The 20269-nt window shown below is 47.1% G+C and overlaps 1 protein-coding gene across 2 annotated transcripts in view; it reads right to left on the bottom strand.

The window, feature by feature from the left end:
* Nucleotides 1-20269, bottom strand: part of LOC120826048 (retinoic acid receptor beta) — a 94945-nt gene that overhangs the window by 8191 nt on the left and 66485 nt on the right. For both annotated transcript variants that reach the window (XM_040187965.2, XM_040187967.2), the window contains 2 exons: nucleotides 18656-18797; nucleotides 4320-4480 (listed from right to left, as the gene is read on the bottom strand). In XM_040187965.2, coding sequence (XP_040043899.2) covers nucleotides 4320-4480; nucleotides 18656-18797 — 303 coding nt within the window. The remainder of the gene's footprint in view (nucleotides 1-4319; nucleotides 4481-18655; nucleotides 18798-20269) is intronic.

Genomic DNA, 20269 nt, shown 5'->3' with positions numbered 1-20269 from the left:
GTTGTCGTGAGCGGGCTGGGCTGAGCCCCGGACCCCGGCGGTAATGAGCGCCGCCGTGCTGCAGAAGCAGAGCGCTGACAGGTGGCGCGGAGGGGTTTGAAGCCGCAGGCGCCATTAGCACGAGAAGGGGACCGGGAGAAAAGGCCGATGGAGCGATGGAGGCATTGAAATGTGGGGGGGAGTAAAAAGTGCTTGAAGACACCCAGAGAGGAGGGGGGGGGGGGGGGGAGAAAGACGAGAGTTGAGTGTGTGAGGGAAGAGAAGCGCGGATGCTGGCAGTCTTCCTCATGACGCCTGGGCCGCCAAGGTGAGACGGATGCATCATTGTTGGATTTTGATTTTTTTTTTTTTAAACCCCGTGACAGCCGGTGTCATCCACTTGTGATTGTTGGGGATCGGCGTGCGATGCTGACAGAGGTAAACACGCTCGGTGGTCCTGGTGGTGGAAATGATGTTAATCACTTGGATAAGAGTTATCCTCTAATTCCTGATTGTAAACTTTGATCTATGATGTGTGAGATTATTCCAGGTGTTCTCCTTTAACGGTTTACTTCCATCATTATTATTCTGGAATGTTGGAACTACTGCTCATCGTTTTGCGGGCTGCAACTAATTATATTTCTCGCGACAAAGCAATGAAGAGGCAGCTTTTCCATTCAGGCGTGTCGTGTTCTACCTAAACGTTTCCCACAGAACTTCAGTCTGGTCAGAATCGGGCCACAGTGAGACATCCAAGCTGTCCAGTGATGTCCCAGACCGACACGTCTCCAAAGCTGGACTCAAACGAAACGCATTGAGCTCGACATCATTTCAAACACATTGACCAGAGCTGCTGTGAGTTTGAAACACCGCCAGGAGGAGAAGAGGAATAAAAAGAGGGAACATTGGAGCAGAAGACGGTGTGACGGACAGATTCAGATGGTCGGGGGGGCGGAATGGTTTGGGTGGAGCGAGGGAGAAGCCGTAGCGGTGGTGGGAGCATCTGATGATCATTTGTTGGTTTTCTGATGGTTTACATGGAATTGCCCATCTGTTCCACATGAGTGAGCCTCCACACGTAGCCACACACACACACACGCACACGCACGCACACACACACACACACACAGTGACTAACCAGAACCTTCACAGTGCTCTCTGGTGACAGAAAGGCTCCTAGTGTCACCTAGAACCGTACATGGTTCTCCAGCCTAAGAGAACCCGGTTTGGGTTCCTGGCACACTTTGAACAGACAAACCAACACGTTTCTACTCTGCAGCTTTCAGAATAAAAGCTGCAGGAGTCACAGGAATGTTATGTAATCTCCCCGTTCACGCAAACTGTGCTATAATTTGTCAGTGAGTCACAGGCGCTTGTGAAACAACCACATTCAGACCAACAAGCGCACACTGGAGGCCAAGAATTCACATCCCAGAGTTCAAACAACTATTTTCAGCGTTTCTTTTACTTCTCTTCCCCCTTTTACATGAGAATTTGTCTGAATAAACGTTTACATATTTAATCTGCCATTCAATTAAATAATTGTATAATAGCTATAATAATTATACATTTCTAAAAGCATACTTCATATTGCCTAGAATATTATTTGGGTGTAGAAATACGGACTAAATTATTATCTATGGCCCAAAGCAAACATCTAAGCTCGAGAGAACTGATTCCGCCCATCAAGCACCGACCATAAAACCGAGCTGTGAAGATAGAACCGAACATTAACATCTGAACTGCATGCCAGGTTTGAGTCGACGAAAGAAAAAAAAAAGAAGCTGGTGGGAGAAGTCATGTGACCTCCGTTGCTCCACTCAATATGGAGGCCCGAGCCGAGGAGGCCGCGGAGACATCGATCCCCCAGAGGTTTGTTACCGGGAGCAGCAAACGATCCATTGTGGCCGACAGAGAGAGCGAGAGAGAGAGAGAGAGATCATCTGATGTGATCTGGGGTTAAGTGAGAGGCACATTAGGGCCGTGCTTAAATCACGGACAACGAGCCGCAGTCGACACAACGGCACTACGGACGCACATTCCACTGATAGACGCCCGCGCGTGTGTGTGTTTGCACAATGCACATATGCTGTGGGGGGGTGGGGGTCGATATTAAAGCAACTTATCTTGCACTCCCCTCCGGGTACACGGGTGAAAGGGAGGAAAGGGGGAGGAGCTGAGAAGGCCCCTCCACCCCCCCCCCCCCCTCTGTGCAATCTCAGTCAATTACACAAGTCCCATAATTCAATAGAGCGAAACAAGGAAGAAGCCGGGGAACTCTAATTTCATTTAAGAACATTTATCCAAACAAATTAGACGACCCGCGACATTAGAAGCAGGAGCTGACGGTGGAGAGATGAGCTCCGCTACGCACGACATCCGAGGGGGAAAAAGGCCGTGAAAGAGCACCACCTGTGATGAACAGCCCCCCGCGGCCGCCGGGCGCCCGTGTTTCATTTTGTCTTTTCAAAACCCGCCAAGCTCGTTCTTCATCACCGTCACTGCCGGCGGAGCGTTGTTGTTCGGCGCCTGGCTAAGCCGCCGCCCTCACCCGCGCGGCTGCATCTCCGCTAACCCGGCAATGAACTCCTAAATCACCGCAGACTAGGATTTGAATATTTCACCACATAATTGGAGCTTTAACCTAATCTGGGGGGCGCGGGAGCTCCTCTTGTGTTTCCGCCGAGGAGGACTCAAAAGGCGCATCAGGATCCAATCGCTTGTAATAATGAGGAACTTCTCACAGTCTGTGAGCCGGCATAATTACCGCTGATCCAGATTAAGGCTTTATCGGAGGCCCGGCCTGCCACTCCAGCAAACACTGGCTCGTGTCAAAAGCAGCCAGCAAGATTTCTGCATTTTTTCCCCTCCCCGCAATGCTGACTGTTTATTTAGTAAAGATAATCATTGAAGTGCCTCGTGGGATGAGGGTGGAGTAGGGAGGGGTTACAGCAATCAGGAGCTTTGTGTTGGGACTGAAGGGGGTTGGGGGGGGGGGATACAGAGTTATGGAGATGGGAGCTTACACTGTGCACCGCACACGGGAACCACTTCAACACCTCTCAACTAGCTCCGCCCCCAAAACGCATCGCCAGGGACGACTGTCATCGGCGGAACGAGAGCTCCATTACCGCCCAGCGGGGTCGTGTGTTGCTGAAACGAAAAGCAGCGCTTGACATGATTGACAGGCGTCGAGAGATTTCCACAAATGGCACCACCAAATCACCAAACATGCCCCCCCCCCCCCCTTCACACACACACACACACACACAGACACACACACACACACACACACACTTCCCTACACCGTCGTTGTCAATCACGGCTGTGATCTATATGTGAGCCACCTTAAAAAAACAAATGCTGTCAGCCCGACGTGTCAATCGAGCTGACAGCCGTCCTGCGGCTCGGACCGGACCCCCCCCACCCTCGCCTCCACACCCCCCCCCCACCCTGTCAAAACGTCGCACGACTCCGCGGAAACAAGGTTTTCTTCGACATTGAGCGCGACCTCCAACTTTTTGAAAACACCCAGTCGTGACGAGCGCGGGAGGACAAAGAGAAGCTCACTGTCGCTCAAATGAGTGTGTGTGTGCGGGTGGGGGGGCGGGTGGGGGGGGAGGGGTACGGTTCATTCTACAGGGCCCGGCCCGCTTTGAAACCGCACGAGCGAGGGAGGCCCCCCCCCCCCCCGACGCGTCCAAACTGACACGGGACTCTCCTTCAAGGTCCCGCGTGGATTAGCGTCCCCCTCGCCGTCGTGGCCCTTCACGGGTTGTTAGTTCGGCGCCGGCGGGTTGGCGCGGTTGGCGGGAGGTTCAGGGACAGCCGCGGGCTTCTCAGCCTTGACGACGGGCGACGATAAAAAAAACCCAGACGAGCGTTGGCGACACACCCACCTCAGCTCAAACCCGCCCGCACATTAGCGCACAAATCCGTCACCTCCGCGCCCCGTTTGGGGGATTTACTGAAGCGTTCGGTGATTAGCTGGAGCGGCCGCCTTTATTCCGTTTTTCGAATATGTCAAAAACCATCGGCTTGCGGCAATGTCTCCCGGTCCAGACATCTCCATCCGAGAGCTCCTCCTCCGTTGCTACATTCACATCCTGGGGTAAACACTCAATGTCCAAATCCACAGCTATTGAGAGGAGAAGAAGTGTGGAGATTCGCCCCGTACAGCTGTGTACAGCCGTGCCCTCGGGGCCGGATTTAGAGTACAGCGTAATTGATTATCATCATGAGCCCTCCAGCTGGACCGGATCGAAGGAGCACACGGCGCGTCGTGTTTTTTGCGATTCGAAGAGAAGTGCGAGCGAAGCCGAGGGCCCGCCCGAACTCACCGTGGTGTATTTGCCAAGCTGGCAGAGGGAGGGGAAGGTTTCTTGATGGGCCTTACGAATCTTCTCAATGATGGTCTCCAGCTCGACTGTCAGCTCGTAGCTCTCCGCCAGCTCCAGCTTTGGGCTCTCCTTCTTCTTCTTATTGCGGTCATTCCGAACGGCTGAGGGAGAACAAAAGATTGTGGATTAGCGTCAACGGCGACACGCTACGTGAACTTCAAACACGTTTGGAAGGCAACAGAACTTTTTTATTCTTCTGGTTACTTGTTAAGAGATGCAGCAGAGTGCTGTCAGATGCTAGACTGAGACCTTACACAAGCACAAAAGGTTTGGAGCTGCAGTCGGCCTTCTGTCAGCTTAGTGCTGCTGGCAAAGTCTCCAAAAGTGAAGAAAACAAAAGTGTCTGTGAAAACTCGAGTGCTTTTTTTTATGTGCCTCAACACATCAATCAAGTTGATCACTGACTTACCTCATTCATTTTGTGAAAAGTTCAGGCCTAATGACTGAAACAATATGACAGCGGATGAAGGTTCTAAAAGTCAGGGACAAAACAAAGTCTCTCGTAGCTGTTTTTGTAAAGGTTGTGTTAGTAGTGATGTTATTAAGCGTGTCCATTCAGCAGCAAGGACACATCCACTAATATTTGTCTTCTCTCCTGTGGATTAAAGCTGCTTGACGGATGATTGTGCATCGCCCCGAATAATCAAATCCCAGATAAACCCAAACGCAGAGAGTCCCACGGGGCCCAAACAGGCAGCAGCCACGACAACGCGGGTTGTTGTGTAGATCCCCTGAAGTCTGTCACAGCAGGAGGTCCGAACAATCGGGCGTGATCGTCTAAACATCAGGGGTGTCTCCTCAGCCTCAGCCGGAGAGAAAGAGCCGGGGCTCGGCGGCGGCGGCGGCGCAGAGACACCCAGGGGACGTCCCCCCTGGCTGACAACACAACAGACACGTCCTCTGCCCTATTTTACCATGAAGCCCTTTACATTCACGCGTGACCCCGTGATGCACTACGGTAGATGAACGGGGGAAAGCAGGTTGGGGTTTAGTGCTGCTGCAGATACACAGTATTGTGTAGAGCCCCCGGTGCAAAGTATGCAATTTAGATTATTATTCGAATGCATTCAAATTATTTTGTGAAAAAACAACCCTGCGGTTGAGGATAAAAAAACAAACAGTAAAAACATGGTGTCACAATACAGCAGACAGAATGATTGTTGTTCATAGCGGATTTCACTAAATGATATTGTTAAATTATACTGTTTAACCCCAAAATCAGCCATTAATGTTAAAATCTCCGTTCTGCTTTGCAGACAATACCTGAAACTAGTGATGATTTAATCGATGCACTCAATTCAGCGTAGAAAGACAAAGATCGTACAAACAGCCGGGATTCAATCAAAATATGTAAGCAAATGCACACCGGGTCACATGCGTGAACTATGTGCTACAAATGTTTGATTTTGACCCATCGAGACACATTCCATCCACGCCTCAAATCTCAGCGGACCAACTCAAAGCCTCGAAGGGAAAGCGGAGTCAACGTTCAGAATAAGACTGCGTGTTTTAGGCGTTAATCACTGCACACATTTCGACCTACATCTGTGACCTATATGTCCATTCAACATCCATTCAACTGCGTCAAATGTGATTACACGATTAGTAAACCAGTGCCTGGATGTACCTGATGATCTTCATCGAGATAAAACGAAACCAGTGATGGGAGAACCGCAGCTTTCGTCTTGGTTTTACAGTCCCGGTGTGGAGGAGAGGGGGGGGGTTTGACTGGCAGATGATACGGAGCCTTCGGGCCTCCTTCAATCTAGCGCTCCACAGAGAAAAGCCGCTAACGCTGAATGAAACGCAGCCGGTGCAGCTGATCGGGAAGGAAGCGATTGGAAGGGGAGCAATAGAGACCTGCAGCCGAGCTCTCCGGTGCGTTCAAACAAAAGACAGATGTGGAACGCAATCAGACCAGTGCATCACTGCAAGGTTATACACTCTAATGAGTGCTGATGAAGCAAAATATGAACAGAAGGCTTTAAAAATGTATGTTTCCAAGGCTAAGATTTGAAATTGAATTTGTATTCCTGAGCTTACTTCACAAGCTCACACGTGCACTTCTGTTCCACCTTTAGTTTCTCATTCATTATTCGCTCCTGTCTTTGTCTCCGTGACAGCGACAGCAATTTCGTACGCAACGTCCACATGGAACCGAGACAATTGAGGGAGGTAACGACGCACTGCGAAGCGATGTGTCCCTTCAGGAGACCAGCAACAGGTCCTCAGTCCAGGTCCTCAAGTGGGACAAATGAACACAGGATCAGGACAACCTGTATCTTTCACATTTGTTCTCTGATGCTACTATAGTGGCGTCAGTTGGAAAAACAAATCAGGAGGAAGTTCAGACACAATATTCACCGACGTCACAGCTCAAATGTTTGCACTGCTGTGTCTGGCTGTAAATATCTACTGTTAGCAAAAAGAAAGTATGAATACGTTATGCAAATACAACCCAATCTGCCTTCATCCGTCCACAAAATGTGCACAACGAGGAGCTTTGACCTCGCAGAGGAATCCCCGTAAATACTGTTTTATCTGGCCACGCCGGCTTCATCCGACGCACTTCCCTCCGTGTGTGCAGTCTCTTCACACACGGCGTCACTCCGGTGCAGCGTCATGAACGTCTGGAAATGTGTGACGTTGTCCTCATGTTCAAAATGTCCTGGTCGCGTCTCCCTGCTCTCGAGGAAGGACGGTTTTTAATTTCCCCTCTAAGCGGGCCGTCTCTCGGACAACAAAGCGCTTCTTTTAGACCGACATCTAAGTCCTACATGCATCCAAAGCCAGAGATGGAGGATTTGCTCATTTCCGTGGGCAAAATAGCATCTTATTTTTATCCCCATCACCATGTTTCGAGAACACCAGCAGCTGTGTGTCATCTAAAATACTGCTTTCAGTGGATTAGCAACATCCACAGGAGAGGACACACAGGACAAAACAGCGAGTCTCTGTCCACACACACAACAGAGAACATTGCCCCTCGGAAGGGGGGTGGTGTGGAGTGATGGCATAGCGAAGAGGGGATGGTACACAATCTGCGTGTCATTTGTCATAGCGTGGTGACAAACTGTCTGGCGAGGAGGGGGTTGTTGCGGTTCCCTGCGAGCCACGAGACCCACCGTCCCGGGGCAATCAATTACCGCCGCACTCCAGGCAAATTACTGCGAGCATGAGCGGATGCATCCAAATGATGCATTGGACAAGAGGCCATGAAAATATATGGCTTTTTAATATGCACAAAAGGAGCAGGGGGAGTCCCTCCAGCTCAGGGACTCTCATCAGGACCGCTGATCACTTTTCCACGAAACGTATCTGCACTCTTCTCTCTAGTGGTCCACAAGTGTCCGTCCGGCTCCTGTTTTCTGTGTGAAATTCAGACTTATTGGGCCCCGAGTTGAAGAAAGAACACGGGGCAGAAGCTACGGGCAGAATTATTAAATAACGACTGGTCAGTTTGAGCATCAGGTCCACATGTTTGAAGGCTTATCGGATGCTAAAAACGAGACACCCTTCATTTCCTCCCATTTTGTTGAGGTCCCAAAATATTCCACAATAGTGACAGTCTAGAGGGACCTTGATAGCATTACAATCAAGTCCTTTTCGCTAATCAGGACTTTTGCTTTGAACGTCAGATTCTTCACTCGCACATAATAGCTGCCTTATTATTAATGCTTATAATGTGCCATTCGCACAAACAAGCCCGTTTACTGGCGATGCCTTAAGGTTAAAAGTCTCAACAGCTCTCCGCCTCGCTAATTCTCCCCTGCGTCAGTTCCTTTTAAGAATACACTTTAAAACGTCTCGCAACCGTTTGACGGGCTGCGTCAATGGGTCGCGATGATCAGGCCTTGTCGGCCTTTGAGTCTTCGGTGTCTGATGTGCTCTCCGGTGCGTCGGAGCCAACCACACTTCCCCGGCCTGCCTCTCGCACGGCGGCGCTGTTCTCTGTCGGGTTTGTGCCGCGTGGCTCGGGCCGGCAGCCCGGCGCGGACGGTCGTTTCCGAGGAACCCGGCGGGGTCGAGCCATCTGCGCGGCGTCTCCGTGGGCAAACAGATGCGGCGCTAAATGAACGCTATTCGCTATTCGGATCCGGGCCACTTGCCACACGGCACTTAACGCGGCAGCTCGCTTAAAAACCTGCCAGGTGGGTGTCGAGCAAACGGTGTAATTCTTCCTTGCTACCGGAGCATCGGGGGGGTTCAAGCTAACGGTCCTGATGGGACGGGGTGAAGGGGGGGTTGTCAGAGGGGTAACCTGCACTGAGAACATATGACCTTGGAGCAGGAATGAGAATGAGAGCAACTGAATTAATCTCATGATGGTTCTGCTGCTGCTCCAGAGGCACAGATGGGATTAAAAGAAGAAAAAAACACATATTTTTAACAGTTTACCAGCTGATCTCGGAGCTGTATGATGGTGTATTAGGGTTTAGTATTTAATGAAAAAAAAACATTATTTCCTAGATTAGATTCACAAGGAAATACCTCTTCATTCTCTGAGATTAAATTTACAAATGCACAAAGAGAAATGTAGAAAAAATGTATTTGTGAATAGGAACAATATGCGTTGAGGTGAACCACATGCAAACTAAGGACATTTATCTGTGCATTTTCATCCAGACTAAACCGTGTATTCCAGACGCCCCTCTCCCCGGCATACCTGAAGGACATAATTCACCATAATCCGTGAGTCGACACGAGCAGCTATGTTACGTGTGTCACGGCTGGTGAGTGCGTGTAACGGATCCCGCATATAAAGAGACATGGCACTTACTGCTGGTGAAATTACTCCTTTATTTTCTTCCTTTCCATGCAATACCATCCTTGAACGTCAGCGTAAAAACACCACCGTAAGAGCTTTTTGCCATTATTGTTACGGGTCCATTAAACGAATAGTTTTGAGTAAAATTCACATTTGTCAGTAACAAGTTCCGTTAAGCTCACATTCAAAACGCAGAAACATCCTCTTTTTACCCTTTCAAATTAAAGGTACAATTCCCTTTTACCAGAAGATCTGCAGAGTTACTTACACTCCCACCAAATTAGTGTTTTTACAAAATAGAAACCTTAAAACACTCAATTTCAAATTACAGAATAACCTTTCAAAGGTATGGGCTAAAACTACACAGAAAACAATATAGCATTTCTTAACTGCAATAGTGCTTAAACAGCCTCTAACAATAGAACTAATTTCTGGACAGGGCGCTCCAAAACAGGCCTGTTGGTGCGCTCTCCTTTGTGATTCAGCTCCTTCTCTCCAAACAAGATTTTGGCCCGTCTCACAAGTCCATCTTTGCCTTTAATGACGTCTGAGACTGTCCCGAGTTTCCATTTGCTTCGTGGTAAAGTGTCCTCAGCATCCAGTACAATGTCACCAACCTGCAGGTTCCTTTTAGTGCTATGCCAGCATTGTCTTGTTGTGATATTGTGTAGATATTCCCTTTTCCATCTACTCCAAAACTGCTCTGTCAGGTACTGCACCTGACGCCATCTCTTTCGTCCATAGAGATCCTCTCTTTCAAACTTGCCAGGTGGAGGCAAGGCTGTGGTGGATTTCATCGTGATCAAGTGGTTAGGAGTGAGTGGCTCCAAACTGTTGTGGCTGTCCAAGGTATCAGCTGTGAGCGGACGACTGTTCACTATAGCCATGGTTTCATAAAAGAAGGTGCGCAATGATGCATCATTTAGCCTACCAGAGGCAAGTAACAGAGTGGCATTAAGAACACTTCTGACAGTTCTGATTTGCCTTTCCCACACACCACCTGCATGGCTGGCATGAGGTGCATTCATTACAAAGTCACACTGCTTTTCTGTGAGGAATACGTTCAATCTATTCGTGTCCAACTCCTTTAATGTAGCACTCAGCTCATTTTTGCACCCATGAAGTTGGTGCCTTGATCACATTGAATTTGTCGTACAGCACCTCTTAAAGCAATAAAGCATCTCAATCCATTAATGAATGTGTCTGTGGACAAGTCCTCCAACATTTCAATATGAATGGCTCTAGAGCAGAAGCAGGTAAGGAGCAATCCATACCTTTTTTCTTGTTTTCTCCCTTGTTTTGTCCGAAAGGGGCCGAAACAGTCCATCCCACAATAAGTGAAGGGTGGGGTGGGTTCTGTTCTTTCAACAGGCAGGTCACTCATCCTTTGGCTTTCAGCTGGTCTTCTCAACCTTCGACATGTCACACAGTGGCGGATGTGTGTTGCGACTGCTCTGCTGAGTCCACAGATCCAATAGCCATTGGACCTAATTTCATTCATGGTGAAGCCTTTGCCCTGATGTTTTACTGTTTCATGATGGTGGGCGATGATCAGATTAGTCATGTGATGTCCTGGAGGAATGACTGTTGGATGTTTAAAAGAGTTAGGAAAAGGTGAGCGACTGAGCCTACCTCCCACCTTGAGCACACCCTCTGCATCCAGGAAAGCATCGAGGTGATACAGCTTGCTGTGTCTTGGAAGCTGATGTCTCTTTTTTAATAGTTTAATCTCTTCTCCGTACGCTTGGCTTTGTATGTCCTTGATGATAAGTCGTTCTGCACTTTGTCTTTCGCTGACTGTTGAAAGGTCACACGATTTGACCTTTCTAGCACGCCGCAAGAGACGCGCCACTGCCCCGACGGCCCGAGACCAGCATGAAAACTTCTTTAATCTTCCTACAAGATCAACTTGCTCTGAGGTCTTTGTCTGGAATGTCTGAGCCCTTTTAACTTCTGGGTCACCAACAGGTAGCTCCAAAAGCACCTCTGTTGGCACTTCTATTTCTCCTTTCCACAGAAAGCTAGGGCCGGTGAACCAATCAGAAGAGAGCAACTCATCTACTGTTTTCCCTCTTGATGCATAGTCTGCTGGGTTTTCATCAGTTGGTACATAGAACCATTGCTTCGGGTCTGAGCCACGACGGATTTTCTGCACTCGATTTGCTACAAAGGTGTGGAAACGGCGAGCATCATTATTAATGTAGCCTAATACAACCTTTGAGTCTGTCCAAAAGAACTCTTCTACATTACAGTAGCCTAATTCTTCTTTGAGCATATTGCTCACTGTGACTGAGACAACTGCTGCGGCAAGTTCTAACCTTGGAATAGTTGTGACCTTTAGCGGCGAGACTCGCGCTTTTCCCATTAGAAGAACACAGTGAATGTCTCCTCTTTCATTCTTCAGTCTCAGGTATGTGCATTGGCCGTAGCCCGTGGTGCTGGCATCTGAAAAGTGATGTAATTCAGTTTTCATCACCTTTCCAAAGCCAGGAGGCTGATAGCAGCGAGCTACCTGTATTCCTTCCATCTTTACAAGATCATCTTCCCATTTCTCCCACCGTGGCTTCAACCGCTCTGGAATTGGATCATCCCATCCTGTTCCTTGATGACACATTTCTTGGAGAATTTTCTTTCCCTTGAGGAGGAAGGGAGCTACGAAGCCCAGCGGGTCGTATATGGAGGCGACAGATGACAGGATGCCGCGACGTGTTGCGGGCTGGTTCTTTGGAGAGACTTTGAAAGTGAAACAATCGCTCTCGATGTTCCAATATATCCCCAATGCTCTCTCTAAAGCTGGATCATTGAATCTGAGATCTTTTGTTTTGATGTCCATGGCGTGTTCTGTTGCGGGGATGCTTTGCAAAACGGCAATGTTGTTGGACACAAATTTGTGAAGGCGTAAACCTCTATTTGCACACATTTCGCGTGCCTCCTTTGCTATTTGAATGGCTTTTTTAGCAGACTCTACACTAATGATGCCGTCGTCCACATAAAAGTCTCTGGCAATGAACTGTGACCCTAATGGGTGTGTGTGACTGTGTTCTTTGGCGAGCTGCTTCAATCCATAATTTGCACACCCCGGTGAAGATACAGCTCCAAAAAGATGGACCTTCATCCTGAATTCCTGGGGAGGTGTGCTTAGGTCTCTGTTTTTCCACCATAAGAAGCGTAGATAATCACGGTCATTTTCTGAGACATGGAACTGATGAAACATCTTTTCTATGTCACACATCAGAGCAATGCGATGCTGTCGGAAGCGAATGAGAACACCTGTCAGACTGTTTATCATATCTGGGCCAGGGAGAAGATGTTCATTGAGGCTACTTCCCTTGTACTTTGCAGAACAGTCAAAAACCACTCTCAGCTTTTCAGGTTTTTTGGGGTGATAAACACCATGGTGAGGTATGTACCATTTTTCTCCATAAGTGCCCACATCGCATACCTCCTCGACATCACCTCTCTCAATGATGTCCTTCATGTAGTTCATGTAGTCATTCTTGTAGCTTTCATTTAAAATGAACTTCCTTTTCAGGTGGCTTAATCTTACAGCAGCAAGTTGCTTGTTATCAGGAAGGAAGGGCCTCTCTTTGAAAGGGAGGGGCATTTCGTAATGTCCCTGCTTGTTTGTTTTTATGCTTTCCTTTAATTTGTCAAGAAAAATCAAATCTTCTTGACTGACTGTTTTGTCATCTCCTTGAGTGTCTCTGAAATCAGTCTCGAGCATTCTTATTGCATCCAATGGAGTCACTGCGGGCAGCTCCTTCACAGTTACTCTGTGACAGTGACCGTTTGACAATTGTGCATCAGAGTGAGTTGCTGAACAGCCGACAATACTCCACCCTAAGTCTGTGAGAATAGCAAAGGGTTCGTTATCCTTTCCTGTTATGACACGCCTGGGTATGAGAGCTCCTGGACAATTGTATCCTATGAGTAACCCCACTTCACAGTTAAGAAGAGGCGGCATTTGATCTGCAATTGCTTGGAGATGCTGCCATCCTTTTGCCGTTTCGTGCGTTGGTATGTGTTGTCTGTTTACAGGAATGCAGTCCTTGGTGTATGCAGGAGGCAGTTTGATGTGCACAGTAGAATTGAAACCTCTCACACGCAGACCAGATGTCCGTTCACTTTTAAAGACCATATTTTCACCCATCATCGTAGTGAGTTTCAGTTTAACAGGGAAAGTAGTCAGCTGAAGTTCATTACTTACATCATTTTCAATGAATGTTGTGTCACTTTGTGTATCCAGCAGGGCATACACAAGTTTTTCTCTGGATGGATTATTGTCGCTTGACACCCACACTGGCACTATCATTGAGGTGTTTTCTGACTGACCTTGACTGGTGACATTGAGAGAAACGGCAGACGTTGGTTCCGTTTCCCTGTGTTGCGCTGACATTTCCCTACTTGTCCATTCTTTGATTTCAACTTTTCCGTAGCCATCATCGTGGAGACATGTAGGATGCCGTCCTCTGCATGAGTCACATGTGTGCCGATGTCGGCATTCCTTCGCGCTGTGACCGTGTTTTAGACATCCATAACACAGTCTGTTATCTTTGACATATGCCCTTCTGTATTCCAGTTTTCTTTGCATGAAGTCTGGACATTTGCAAAGCTGATGACTGATATCCTTACAAAGCATACAAGGGGCCTTGACCTTTTCCTTTGTTGTGGTCTGCTTACTGTTTTCAACCACAATTTGTGTGTTAAAGGTGCTGGCTTTGTTTCTTTTGCTTACCCTTGTGCTCCACTTTTCTTGACCAGAACCATCAGGTGGATGGAGAGCGAGGAAAGAGGTGACTGGATTGCAGGCGGTTTCGGCCTCCACAGACATAAACTTGGCAAAGTCCTTGAAGCTAGGGAAATCCTTTCCCTCCGTGAGACGCAATGTTACTTGCCGGTTCCATCGTGAGGCTAGCCACTCTGGCAGTTTCCGCACCAACTTCTGATTTTCCTCACAATCGTTTAGGATGTTTAAACCTTTTACATGGGGCATGGCCTGCAGACAGGCATTTAAGAAATCTGAGAAGTCTCTCAATCCTTCAGCATCCTTTGACTGTATTTTTGACCAGTTGGATAACTTTTCTCTAAAAGCCTTTTGAATGATAAATGGCTGGCCGTACCTCTGATTGAGCTTTTTCCAAGCGTCGCTGTAAGCTTCATTGTCACTACGATAGAATGTCCCTTCTAGGCATTTGTGAGCTGAGCCACCTACATATCTCCTTAGGTAGTGCAGCTTGTCGGTAGTGGGAATGTTCATTCTATCTATAAGTGAAATAAAAGAAGCCTTCCACTCAACAAAGTCAATGGGATTGCCATTAAACACTGGGGGCTCTGGCATTGGAAGTCTGTTAATAGCGATGCTGTCCTGAATAGCTTGTGCTAGGCCGGATACATCAATGGGAGCAGAAGGAGTGACAATTGTAGGAGGAGGACAATTTATTGCGACAGGCAGAATGTTCCGAATAGGGTTCTGAAATGACTGAAAGGACTGAGCATCAGATTCCTCTTTCACTTCTCTGTCATATACTTCAAGTCTGGCTTGGGCAGCCTTTAAGTCTTTTTCAGCTTGTAACCGTTCTAATTCTGCTTTGTGTTTTTCTAATTCCCTCCTGTGCTCTTCCTCTAAAACTCGGATCTTTTCCCGTTGACTCTCTTCCTCTGTTAGCATTTTATATTCAGCCTCCTTAGCAGCTAATTCCGCCGCTGCTTCTGCTCGCTTGGCTGCTACACTTGAACGTGTGGAGCGATGACTGCCAGTTAGCGCTGAGGCAGAGGAGCCGTAAATGGACCGGGCATAGTCAGGCTCGAGTAGCTCGTGCAAGCGCTGTCCTTCATATTCTGCATCATATTCTCCATTTACGCCAGTTAGCCTCTCGTTCAGGATTTTAATAATGTCACCTGTTACTGCAGCACAAGCATCAACTTTGCGCCTTAGCTCAGTGTCGGGCGGGCCGCACCCTCTCAATTCTTCATACACTTTCATGATTTCGATTTTCCTTATTTCCAGATTGTCTACGAGACATGCCAATCGACTTTCTGTTAGTTCAGATTTTAGTTCTTGCCGTGTTTGTCGAGCTTGGGCTTTCCACTGTTCATAAAGGCTATCAAGTCTTTTAGCACGTTTGCTCTGCTCTTGTTTACGATAAGCTAGCATCTTTTCCGTGGGAGCTCGCGCGCGTTCCGAACGTCTAACGTTAGCTAAATCTGTAGCATTTTCATCGTCATCGTTCAACAGTTCAGCAAGCATTTCCTTTTTGTTAAGCAAAGACTCTTTTAGTTCTTGTCTAACAGCACCTTGTTCGGTTTCCTTTTCTATCATTTCCTTGTATTCCTGAATTACCTTTTGAAGGATTTCGATCTGTTGCTCTTTATCCTTGCTGCGCCGAGTAGTCTCGTTTCCCTCCATTTTGCTAGCCTTACTCCTCTTCTTGCTCTTTCCTACCACGTCGCCGTCTTCTTTTCACCGCTGCCCTTCTCCATTCTTCCGTACGAGCGTTCTTTTATATCCGTGAAAAATGTCCTTAAAGTCCGTTATAGTCCGTTGATGCAGCAGGTTAGCTGGCGAGGTAAAGCTCTTACTGTAACGGATCCCGCATATAAAGAGACATGGCACTTACTGCTGGTGAAATTACTCCTTTATTTTCTTCCTTTCCATGCAATACCATCCTTGAACGTCAGCGTAAAAACACCACCGTAAGAGCTTTTTGCCATTATTGTTACGGGTCCATTAAACGAATAGTTTTGAGTAAAATTCACATTTGTCAGTAACAAGTTCCGTTAAGCTCACATTCAAAACGCAGAAACATCCTCTTTTTACCCTTTCAAATTAAAGGTACAATTCCCTTTTACCAGAAGATCTGCAGAGTTACTTACAGTGCGTGTTACATTTACATGGCAGTGTAAACGTTGTGTATATTGGTCGAGTTTCAGTCAAACTCTCCTTTGTCTCCGTCTCATCCCGTGACGCTGAATATTCGAGGCCGGTGGAACTGAACAAATCACCCCTCTCGCGCACACACCCATAACAAACACGCCGTCCTCCTCTTCGGGCTCTGCAGATCCACCCTGTTATTAATGGATCGTTTCTGTGTTTCCTGAAGAAAATACAAAAGCACAACTTGTGCAACCAGGCGTCCGTTGGCGTACCTGCTGGTGCAGCGCGCGCGCGCACACACACACACACACACACACACACACACACACACATTAACAATGCTTCCCTTTGTCCTGCAGTCTAAGTAGCGGCTCAGTAATCTCCAGAGGCACATGATAGCACGAGTGCAGGTTCCAAAATCAGTGTCCCCCCCCCCCCCCCGTGTTTTGACTCAGGCTCCAGACTGAACTGCTGCTACAGATGTGAGCTCTCAGGTGTCGTGCGGCCTGCGTGCGTGCGGCCGTACTGGAGGCATCCGACCACACGGAGAAACTTAGCTAGTGGTGTTTTGTAACGTACAGCCGTATGTGGCGCGTTTGTAAAATGTCGCACGTTCTAAAATCTTGCGCAGTTTTGCTACATTTAGCATTATCATATGAACAAAAAAGCACGACAATATCCATATGTCACTTTTTCAAACATTTGGAGAGAAATTCATGTAATTTCATGCAATAACTTTTCCAAGGATAATGTTTGACAGTAACACAAAGTTGTTAAATAATATAAATGTCAAATGTAAATCTAAATGTTAAATCTAAAATGTAACATTTACATTTAGCATTAACATTTACATTTAACTTTTAGATATAACATTTAACATTTACATTTAGATTTAACATTTAGATTTACATTTAACATTCAACATTTACATTTAGATTTAACATTTACATTTAACATTTAGCATGTAGCAAAACTCGCAGGATTTTAGAACGTGCGACATTTTACAAACGGCGCCCCATACAGCCGCGACCGAATGGAGATGTTCCGTTCTGCCTTCAGACCTCCGGCCATCGGAACGTAGATGTGAAATATGAACAAAAAAGCACGACAATATCCATATGTCACTTTTTCAAACATTTGGAGAGAAATTCATGTAATTTCATGCAATAACTTTTCCAAGGATAATGTTTGACGGTAACACAAAGTTGTTAAATAATATAAATGTCAAATGTAAATCTAAATGTTAAATCTAAAATGTAACATTTACATTTAGCATTAACATTTACATTTAACTTTTAGATATAACATTTAACATTTAGATTTAGATTTAACATTTAGATTTACATTTAACATTTAGATTTACATTTAACATTTACATTTAACATTCAACATTTACATTTACATTTAACATTTAGCATGTAGCAAAACTGCGCAGGATTTTAGAACGTGCAACATTTTACAAACGGCGCCCCATACAGCCGCGACCGAATGGAGATGTTCCGTTCTGCCTTCAGACCTCCGGCCATCGGAACGTAGATGTGAATGCGTTGCGGGATGTAAGTGAGGACAACGAGGTGGAGGAAGTCAATCCCTGAGCTGTACAATGACCAAGTAGTGAAGCACTCTCGTGGTCGTATTACCTTGAGTAACATAAATTCTCCACAACTGAGTATTCAGTCTGCACAACATCTTGGTACATTTTGAGGGGGGTGGGGGGGGGGTTGTGGCCGGAGGATATCAAGACATCATCTTTTCCATGATTCCTCTGCTGAGGTGTGAAACAGCATAAGAGAAAGGAACGCCACCCCCCCCCCCCCCCCCCTCACCGAGGCTAATGGAGCACGAAGTGGACCTGAGCTATGAATGCTGATGCAATCAAAGGACGCCAATAACCTGTGAAATGCAAACTGTTCCCTCGGATGACGATGGACGAGGGGCGACACGAGACGCGGGGTTTGCTAAAGGCGGCGGCTCCGCATCCCTCTTTTTTTGTTATCGGTTCGTCGCATCTTTTTTTTTTCAATTCCCGGCTGTCGACGACACTTTGTGAGTGACGCAACGCTTCTTCACCGGTTGAAACCGAGCAGAGGGAGCAGGAGATGGAGTAACGTATGTGGAGGACGAGCTATCAGGAGGCTCAGATAATTACTAATCCCCACATCACACCCACAGCATCGGGGCCGACACCGGATTACATCTCATCTGTCCAAGAAGAGGAAAACTTTTCACGCCATCGGCGGTGTGGCGTCCTTGCTCTATACCTGCAAATTATAACTACTCTGCATTTCTTTTGAGATTTCGGACCCTATGGGTCATGAGTCACTTCTGGGGCTTTTCCCCATCAGTCAGTCACCAACAGAAGCTAATTTGGCGATGAGTTGGTCCATTACATCTCAAACCCACGATACCTTTGAGTCAAGTGTCAAGATTATTTTTTGATGTAACTCACGTTGAGCAACAGAATTCAGGACTTCAATCATCTACCACACAAAACAAAACCATGTCGTTTTGACAAATGCCTCATACGTCATAAATCTCTGTGCATGCCGTCCTTGTGTGGACAGTAAACCTCTCCCTTCCGACCCCATGCCGGTCTCTATTCCAGGTTCATATCAGCGCGCTCAGTGAACTCACACTCTTTGGACATTCCCACTCCGAAGCACTTCTGCAGGCGGCAGTACTGGCAGCGGTTCCTCGTCACCTTGTTGATAATGCAGTTCTTGTCCCGGTGACACGTGTACACCATGTTCTTCTGGATGCTTCGCCGGAAAAAACCCTGAGGAAAGAAGACAGGGGGAGACGGGAGGGGATGGTTCATGAAAACGAAGACTCTCACAGCGTTAACCGGATCCTTCTCTCTAATCTTCTACAGCCGCGTATTTTCTCCAAACACATCCGCTCCATTTATCACCGCCGCCTTTAAAACAATGTGCGGGAAGGTTCTTTGTCAAGAGAGCCGGTGTGTGTATGTGTGTGTGTCCCCTCGCTCTGAGGGGCCTCAAATGCAGGATTTAACCTCAGAAACAGAACGCTTGTGGGAAGCGGAGAGCGAAGGACCTTCGCGGTATCAAACGGCGAGGCTGCCGACACCGTCATGGAAGAATAACCGAGGACTTTGGTTCCGCTGTGGGCGGAGAGCGCCACGCGTGAAGGTGACATTGGACTTCTGCGGAAGACCAAGGCCACTCTTTACCTCAAAGGAAGCTTTCATCGTAACCCAGTGGAGCAGCGGTTGAGTAATAGTGGCCAACATGGCCATTCAAGGTTTTATTATGAAAAGAGACACGTAAATACGGATAAAACCGCATGTAGCTCCTCTGGTGGAGAAAACGCAGTAGAAGAGGAGGGATCATACAGTGTAAGGCTTCAAGCTCAGGGGTTCACATCAGGAACGACAAGACCACTCGGATGATGCAGCAATGATAATTGCATTTTTAATACCGGTTAAAAAGAACATAAATGGGGAAGTGAATCTGCTTGAATGTATGCAGCTTTTTTTTTTGGCAAAAAGGCCCAAGGGACACGTTCAAAGATTAGAGATTTATTTTAATCAGTTTTGGTGTTTATCTGAGAAGACTGCAGCTGTGTCAAGACGACCCCGCTTACTGCAGCATGTATGGATCTGTTTCTTTACGGGTTAAAATCATTCACGTTTATAATGTAAACGGGGGAGACTGATTGTATATATATTATATTCGACACATTCTTGTTGCTTATTGTCACGTTATTCTCAGGTGCCGATACAATATTTGCTGACCAAAGGAGGTCAATTCAAGCTTTGGAATACTTTTCAATCAGCGTGATGCAGTCGATAAAAAAAACACACACACACACACACACACACACACACACACATTTAAAACATCATTGTGTAGCTGTTCTGCTTTAGTGATGCCAGAAATCACACCTGATTAAAAGCATATGAATGCAGATATAGTGCGGCTCCTCCTTAAAGGGATAAAACATTAATAAAAACGGGGCTGAGCTCTGGGACATCGTCTGGTACATCGTCACAGATGTATATTTATTTATTTCCCCTCTCAATATTAATTTTCCGTTGCTCTGGGCTCCTTTGCAATGACCGTCCATCATGCAGGGCCTTTTGCACATGTTTCCAGGCGCTTTTGCCCGAGGAGCTTCGTTCTTCATGACGAGGGAGTGAGTGGGGGGGGGGGTTAAAATTCCATTTACCATAGCTGCCTGTGACGGATGGGACCTTGCCTTTTCATTAGTGAAGCAGGATGCACG

The sequence above is a fragment of the Gasterosteus aculeatus genome, chromosome 10, assembly GCF_964276395.1.
Source record: "Gasterosteus aculeatus chromosome 10, fGasAcu3.hap1.1, whole genome shotgun sequence".
Taxonomy (NCBI): domain Eukaryota; kingdom Metazoa; phylum Chordata; class Actinopteri; order Perciformes; family Gasterosteidae; genus Gasterosteus; species Gasterosteus aculeatus.
Note: the sequence above shows the minus strand (reverse complement) of the source record. Positions and strands in the feature narration are given on the sequence as shown.